The sequence below is a fragment of the Myotis davidii genome, unplaced genomic scaffold, assembly GCF_000327345.1.
Source record: "Myotis davidii unplaced genomic scaffold, ASM32734v1 scaffold69, whole genome shotgun sequence".
In the NCBI taxonomy this organism is placed as follows: Eukaryota; Metazoa; Chordata; class Mammalia; order Chiroptera; family Vespertilionidae; genus Myotis; species Myotis davidii.
Genome location: NW_006300363.1, coordinates 967811 through 976088, shown reverse-complemented (window position 1 = coordinate 976088; position 8278 = coordinate 967811). Strand labels below are relative to the sequence as shown.

The 8278-nt window shown below is 57.4% G+C and overlaps 1 protein-coding gene across 1 annotated transcript in view; it reads left to right on the top strand.

The window, feature by feature from the left end:
* AXIN2 (axin 2) overlaps positions 1-7972 on the top strand; it is a 28176-nt gene extending 20204 nt beyond the window's left edge. Inside the window, 7 exon segments of the mRNA XM_006776742.2 lie at positions 7-257; positions 475-529; positions 532-614; positions 923-1156; positions 1689-1784; positions 2976-3143; positions 6478-7972. Coding sequence (XP_006776805.2) covers positions 7-257; positions 475-529; positions 532-614; positions 923-1156; positions 1689-1784; positions 2976-3143; positions 6478-6604 — 1014 coding nt within the window. The 3' untranslated portion in view covers positions 6605-7972.
* Positions 7973-8278: the final 306 nt, after the last annotated feature.

Genomic DNA, 8278 nt, shown 5'->3' with positions numbered 1-8278 from the left:
GGCAAGCTGCCCCCCGCCGCCTCGCCAGCCGGCTGCCCCCTCCTCGGGGCCAAGGGCTTCGTGACCAAGCAGACCACGAAGCACGTCCACCACCACTACATCCACCACCACGCCGTCCCCAAGACCAAGGAGGAGATGGAGGCGGAGGCCGCACAGCGGGTGCGCTGCTTCTGTCCCGGCGGCCCCGAGTATTACTGCTACCCCAAGTGCAAAAGCCACCCCAAGGCTCCGGAGCCCGGGCCTGCCGAGCAGTTCGGGTAAGTGTTCGGGAGTGGGCTGTCCCATGGGGCTTCTCCCAACCACAGCCCTGGGCCGGTGTGGGGTGAGGTCAGAGGTCACGGGCATTTTGCTTCCAGGAAGTGAGGCACAGGGTAGGGAGGCAGGGGGAACAGGTGCATCTCGCCCCCCACCGTCCCATCTGCCCCGCGGGGGCGTCCCAGAGAGGTAAGGGGTGTGGTTGTTGGTTCCCCGCAGCGGCAGCCGAGGCAGCACCCTGCCCAGGCCGCCAGGGAAGGAGCCGGGCTGCAGCTGCCCAGGGAGGACGGAGACAGGTCGCAGGATGTCTGGCAGTGGATGCTGGAGACCGAGCGGCCGAGCAAGCCCAGGCCCCATAGGTAAACACGCCGCCGCCGGCGCCACCCCCAGAGGGCCGGGCAGACCGGAGGTATGGTGGGGTTGGCTATTTTTGCCGTCGGCCGGAAGCAAATGTAACTGTTTGCTCCTGCCATCTTAATATTAAGCGTTGGCCTGAGCAGACCACAAAAATGCCATGTTTTGGCAACGCCCCCTGTCCGTGTTATGGCAGTTATTTTTTCTTCTCTCTCTGAAGGCAGAATAGAGAAGTTGCTCTTGAAGTCACATTTTCCAGTTTTTCTAACCCAATTTCTTTTTCCTTCTGCTTTCTCCTCCCTTTTTTGTTCAGTGCCCAAAGCACAAAAAAGGCCTCCCCGCTGGAGTCCGTCCGTGTGCCCCCCGCCGAGCGAGCCAGCCGGCACCACCTGTGGGGGGGCAGCAGCGGGCACTCCCGAGCCGCCGCCCGCGCCCACCTGTTTACCCAGGACCCTGCGATGCCGCCCCTGACCCCTCCCAACACCCTGGCCCAGCTGGAGGAGGCCTGCCGCCGGCTGGCTGAGGTGTCCAAGCCCCCGAAGCAGCGGTGAGTGGAAGCGGCGTCCGAGACGAAAGGCTGGCGCTGGGGGTGGAGGGCGTGGATGTAGAGACCTGGCCTGTGGCTCTGGCAAGGGCCTTGTTCTGGCCGCATCACATTGTCCTCTCCAGCTTCTAGAAATGGTGGCCTTAAGTTTCATGCGTCCTGGAGAGCTAACCGGGATCTGTGAGGCACGTCGTGCAGTCATTCCTTACAAATCCCATTCCTTACCCGGATCATGTAAGCCTGGTCCGATGAGCAAATGAGAAGCTGTGACTGAGCCTATGGGGACTCTGGGGCCTGCAGCCCTCTGCCTGGCTCGCAGGGTCCGCCCCGGGTGCCCACGTGGGCTCAGGAGGGCCGTTCCCAAGGCCTCTTCCAGGCCTTCACTGCGGGCACTAGGCCTCCGTTGGTCTCCCACAGCTGGGCGTCCGATCTGTGTCTGTTCCACAAGGCCACAGACAGCCGTTTTCTGTCTGCTCCCCATTGGCCCTGGGCACGCAGGCGCCCCTCTGACCCTTTGCTCTGGCTGTGTCCTCAGGTGCTGCATGGCCAGCCAGCAGAGGGACAGGAACCACGCGGCCGCTGGTCAGACGGGAGCCGCGCCCTTCTCCGCCCCCGGCCTGGCCGCAGAAGAGTGAGTGTCGGTGCCGAGACCACCCCGTGGTTGACGTTTCAGGGGTGTTCACAGTCGGCAGTTGGCGATTTTCGAAAACCTTTTTTAATATGTAACCACCCCGATTTTAACATGTTAGTGACAAGGAACAGTAAATACAGCTGTTGCCATAAATTAGGATCCTGGAAAGCCTGCCTGGACTGAGCCACGCACAGTGACTTGCTCACAAGGGCTCCTCCCTGGAGCGCCGATGGCTCAGGGTCCCGGCACACTCGCATCAGAGGCTGAGGCCTCTAGCCCCGAGCGGGATGGATCAGAGGGCCCCCAAACCCGGGCGTGAACGTCGCCCCCCGTAGCTCGCCAGTTAGCCGTTGGGAAGCCTCTCGGAGCCACACGGAGCAGGAAGGAGGCTCGCACCGAGGCAGAGATGGAGGGAGGGCGGCCTTCGTTGTTTGGCTTGGGGAAAACAGCAGCTCCCCTCATGGTGACTCCTTTTGTAAATGTGCACGCTCACCACATGGACGGAGAGGCCTGGCTTCGTGTGATGACAGGATGGTGCGTGTAAAAGGAAATGTGCTGGAGAGAGCTGACCTGGGTCTGAATAATTAAAGTGTTTTTTTCTTAGCAGCTTTATCACGAGCAGTGAGCAGTGTTTGAAGTCCTGAGCAAGCCACCACCCTGGGCCCTCCTGTGTTAATTGGTTGACCTTAAGTCTACCAGCTGTTCGGGCCCGCAGCTTGTTGTTGTTTTTAAGCCACTCTGCAAAAACTCGAAATAAGTGGAGGGGGGTCGAAATGACTGTGGGCGCACCCCCCACACACTGGGGGCTCTAGCCAGGCCATCCCAGGACGTGCACTGAGTTTGTCTCCAGTGTACCCTGAGCTTGAGTGTCCCTGTGGCTCTGTGATGGGAGGCTCCCCATTTGTGCTGACCTGAAAGAGACTGCTCTGCCCCCCTGTTTGGTAGTAGGAAGAAAAACAGGAGCAATTTGTGCAACTGAGGGACTTGCCCCTGCCTGTGCCCCACACGGTGACGTGGGTGGACTGCTCACCAGAGGTTGCCTCTGATATGGGGACCCCTGTAGCCTCACTTTACCTCTGGAAGTAGTGTTTGGAGAGCGTGTGCGTGTGCGTGTGCGTGTGTGTTTGCGTGTTTGCGTGTTTGCTCGCCGTCTTCAGATGCTGAGTTTGCTGTGTTGCATCTTATTTTCAGTCACAAAGAGCCAAAGAAACCGGCAGGGGTCCACGCGCTCCAGGCCAGCGAGCTGGTCGTCACGTACTTTTTCTGTGGAGAAGAGATTCCATACAGGAGGATGCTGAAGGCTCAGAGCTTGACCCTGGGCCACTTTAAAGAGCAGCTCAGCAAAAAGGGAAATTATAGGTAAGAGTCCCGCGGCTTCTTTCAGCTCCTGAGTTTGTCTGCTCAGAACCGAGAGCCAGAGTGACTTCCCTGGCCTGGCCAGACCTGGGAGGGGCCACGAGGGCCTAGGAAATGGGAGGTGGGGAGGCCGTGAGCTGCCGCCTGCCCCTCCATCCCTTCTCGTTTCCTCGCTCCCCTCACCACTCTCAGAAATAACACAGCAGCGGGGAGGGCCTTCCTCCCAGGTGAGCAGGATGCTGAGGAAAAAGGTGGCCGGAGGAGAGCTGGGCTTGGACCACCTTATGGGACTCTACCCGAAAGGGAGAGAGGTTGGGGGGGGGGATAGAGAGAGACGGACACACAGACCGATCAGGAAAGACTGCTGTCCTGGCTTGGGCGTCAGAGAGACGTCCACACACTGAAGGCCTGGGGAAGGGCTGAGGCCATGCCCGGAAATGCAGGCCGTGTTTCTCTTACTCGGCTGTCCTGCCTGAAGAGCTGCCTTCCTCTGTCTTAAGAGTCATGTGACGCAGGGTGTTCCTCTGTCCATAACAAAGAGGGGGCAGGCCCGGCCCGTGTAGCTCAGTGGTTGAGCATCCAACTATGAACCAGGAAGTCACGGTTTATTACCAGTCAGGACACATGCTCGGGTTATAGGCTCGATCCCCAATGTGGGGCGTGCAGGAGGCAGCTGATCCAATGATTCTCTCTCATCACTGATGTTTATCTCTCTTCCTCTCCCTTCTTCTCTAAAATCTATAAAAATACTTTTTAAAAAACAGAGGGGGCAGGACCTGTGGGTGGGCACTGGGTGGACAGGGTCCAGGAAGGGAACTTGCCCACCCTCTCGGCTTCCTTTCCTGCTCTGCACAGTGGAGATGCCCACCAGGCCTTCCAGGGACCCAGACCAGACTAGAGCTGAGGGCCGCCGCATTTCTTATTCCTTTCCCCCTTACCTGGCCCAGGTGGTGACTCCACCTTAGCTCATCCTCCTGCCCCTCCTCTGTGGCCTTCCTCCCAGGGGACTATGTTTAGGCCTGGGACGAGGGGCAGGCAAGTACCTACCACCTGCCAGGTGGGCACGGGCTCCTGGACCCAGGCGATTCCACCTCCAGGGCCCCAGCACCCCCGTGACTTCCTGAGCAGCCACCTCCACCCAGCGAGGATTTGGCCAGGGGCCCGAGGATTGCTGTTTCAGAGGAAGGGGTGGGGTTTGGGCCGGGACCCTGTCGGTGGCTGGGAGGAGGGTGTGGAGCTGGCTTCGTCCTTCCCATTGACACCTGGGCTGAGACAGTTCTGAGCCTCTTGGAGGCTTGGGGAGGGGGCCTGGCCGCCGTCGCCTTCATCTGGACTGACACCAGGTGAAACTCATTCCACAAGGGCGCCTCCAGGGATCCGTTTTGATCTCGGCTTTGGCTTGGCCGGACTTGGGGGAACTGCAGGTGACCTTCAGGGCCGGGGCCACGGAGCGCTGAGCAGAGCAGCTGCAGGGGCGGCTGGGCGCCCAGCCACTCCGGCCACATCTGGCTCTGATTTCTTTTTCTGAGGCACACTTAATAAGCCTGGCTTTGAAGCCAGGCCGGCCTCCCCTTTAATGCACAAAGACTTGCACAAACGGTCCGCGCTCACATTCTTTACTGATTGGATCAGCCTGTGGCCAGGCCCCTCCCAGCTCCTTATCGCTCTGCCTGCTCTCCTGGCCAAAGCGGGCTCCCCACTTCCTGGGTTGAGGGGGCGCAGGGTGCCATGCCTCACTGCTCCCCCCACCCCAGCAGGGGTGATGCTCCAGCATTCAGTACCCATCCCTACACCCCCCAAAGGAAAAAGCCCGGGCAACGGGGGACCTGGGCTGCGTTGAGTAATCTCACTGTGGCAGAGGTTCAAAAAGAGAACAGCCCCTCTCGACGTGCCAGACGCTATTGGTGCCAGATGTCAGAAGAAAGCAGCGTTTGCCACATAGAGCGTGTTGCCCTGGAAAAGCCCGCTGCTTGGGGGAGAGGAGGGCAGCGAGCACGTTTGAAGTCCTGGAGGGGGGGTGGCGAGGGAACAGCGCTTCTCTCTTTTCTGGAAGAGGGTGCAATTATGTGAAAGGTCGTGGCGTGTTTGCCATGAAAGCCGGCCTGGTGAACCCGAGGGGGTGGTGCTGGGGCTGAGGGTGGTATCGGAGTTGGAGCCTCTCATTTGGAAAAGTAGCTCTTCCCACCATCCTGCCGGAGTCTCCTGGGCCCCCTCCCCTCCTACTTGCTCACCATTCCTCCCAGCCCCGCAGACACCCCGACCCCTCCACAGGCAGCGTTTCCACCACTGGCCCCTGAGCGCCTCGCGTCAGCTGGGCCGGGAACACTGAAAACAAAGAGCCTTGACTAAACCCAGCTGTCCGACTTGACTTAGTCTTATCTCCCAGGAAAGTATTTGGCTTGCCTTCATTAACGAAGAAAAAAAAAACGCAGCACAAAGCAAGGGGAATTGATTTTAAGAGAAAAGACAACAAAATATAGCCATAACCCTGAGACGCAGTGGGATTTTTTAGAGAGCGCCCCCCCCCCCCCGCCCTCCAGGGAACTGGGTGTGTTTAATCCAATCGAGAGGTGCCCCTCACTGGGGATGGGAAGGAAGGGGCCTGGGAGGACGCCGTTTCCGAGGGAGACTCCGAGAGAGGCCGCCCGGAGAGACTGCTCATTTGAGGCCATACAATTAAACAGCCTTAGAAGAAAAAGGCCAGGGCGGGATGAAAGAAACCTTTAATCAATGGGCATAATAGAAGGCCCTTCGTGTTTGACCCTGGAGGCGGGGGAGGGGAGGGGGTGGCTGTCCCATGGCTGCACCAGAGACCAGCCGGTGGCGTTGGCACCTGGGTGCTGGAGGGGACATATCAAGAGGAAGTCGGCCAGTCAGGGTGGCTGGTCCGGGGTCCCTAAGGGACCCCTCTCTCGGCTGCAGTGGCAAATGAACTCTAGGCCTGCTTTGCCCTTCCCGTCCCTCCCATACTCCCCCCCGCCCCCCAATAAAAAAGAGGAGAAAGAAACAGCTGTACTCAGCAAGGTGCACTTTCCACAGCGTGAGCGCTGGTGACAGCAGCGGTCCTGGGTTGAGGGCCGCAGCCTCGGAGCTGTTTGCAGGGCAGTCCTGCCCAGGCTTTCGTCGTGCGGTGCCCAGCTTTGCTCCCGAGTGACATGGCTGCCTGTTTGTGCCCATGGCTCTGGGAGACACAGGTCCTCTCGGTCAGATAAGGGCCAAGGTTGACCTTCGCCCCGGCTGCAGCCGCATCCTCGCCTTCCCTTAGTGTTGCCCTGCGTTTCTTTCAAAGCAGAAAATGCAATTTTACCAAGATGCTTTTTGGGGTTTTCCTTTTAAGATATTACTTCAAAAAGGCCAGCGACGAGTTTGCCTGCGGCGCGGTGTTTGAGGAGGTCTGGGACGACGAGACGGTACTCCCCATGTACGAAGGCCGGATCCTGGGCAAAGTGGAGCGGATCGACTGAGTCTGCGGGTCTGGCCGCGGCCGGCCGTGCGAGCCCCACAAGCGGTCTGGGCCGTGAGCCACCGCCATGCAACACAAAGAAGGAATTTAAAAAAATAAAAATGAAGACAAAGTCTAGGGAAGAGCTGCCCACTGGGCCTTCGGAGGTGGGGTGGGGGGTGGGGGGTGGTTTTTCATTATTCATGGGCTGGGTACTGAGATAAGAAGAGCCTGAACTATTTATTAAAACCATGACCACTCCTGGCTATTGAAGATGCTGACTGTATCTGAGAGACGGCCATCCGTAATATATGACTTCCTAGGGACCTGGAACCCATAAACTAAGAGAAACTGTGTATAGCTTCCCTGAACAGGAGCCCTTACTGATATTTATTGAACAAGTGATAATCCCTGCCCCCAGTTTATGGATATGCTGCTTAAGCCACGGAAGGGGAGGCAGGAAGTTTTCGGGGTTCTGTCTAAACTTGGGAGCCGAGCTCGGGGTGCAGGGATGGTTTCTTCGTTACCAGAGGGATCGCGCTCCGCCCTGCGTTTTCTCCAAGTGAAGACAGACGTTCCTAGTGGTGCCCTGCCATTGACACGCAGGAATCGGTGCATTTTTTTTTTCTGTGCTGCTGTATTTTGTCAAAAAGGTCTTGAGGTTTGACTTACGTTGCAACATCACCGCCACTTGGGGGTCACCTTGTTGGATGTTCATTGCTGAGTTGGGGGGATTCTCCTGGGGACCCCAAGTCATCCCATAACGTCCTCCAGCTCCCCACAAGGCCCAGCGCTCAGTGCCTGAGGCCCGCAAGAACCTCGCGGTTCGCCGTGCGTTTATTGGAATAAATCCTTCTTAGCCCCCTTTTTTCTTTTTTTAAATTTTTTTAAACTCTGGGCCACAGCCATTCTGGAAACTACCCCTGCCCTGCAAAGAAGCAAAGAGCTGTGGGAAGACCTGGCAGCACCTTGTCCTCGACACCTTCGTTTGTCCTCCGGGTTTTGTATTAAGTTAATCTGTACATTCTGTTTGCCCCCGTTACCTGTACTATACGTCTGTATATATCGTCCGGCGAAGGAGTATTAATCCACTATCTCTAGTGCTTGACTGAATCAGTACAGTACCTGTACCTGCACGGTGTCCCCATCCGTGTGTCGCCCTATATTGAGGGCTCGAGCTTTCCCTTGTTTTTTGAAAGGGGTTTATGTATAAATATATTTTATGCCTTTTTATTACAAGTCTTGTACTCAATGACTTTTGCGATGGCATTTTGTTCTACTTATACTGTAAATTATGCATTATAAAGAGTTCATTTAAGGAAAATTACTTGGTACAGTAATTATTGTAATTAAGAGATGTAGCCTTTATTAAAATTTTATATTTTTCAAAGCGCTGGCCTCGTCTTGGAATTCCTGGGGTGGGGGCAGGGCAGAGGCAGCCCGTGTGTGTGAACACCGGCTTCATTTCCCACCTGGACTTCTAGCCGCGCTGGGCCGGCCCTGGGATCTGAAAAAGGATTCCTTCACCTGGAGGCACCTGAGGATGCTTGTGGGCCAGACCATGGGCAGCGTTTCCTCCGATGCCTTCCTCCCACCATCTGGTCCACCCCCTTCCTCCCCGGCAGGTGTCTCCAGTCAGACCAGGTGAGTGCACATGAGGCGGGGCTGACGGGTTTCTGTCCGTGGCTCAGAGGTG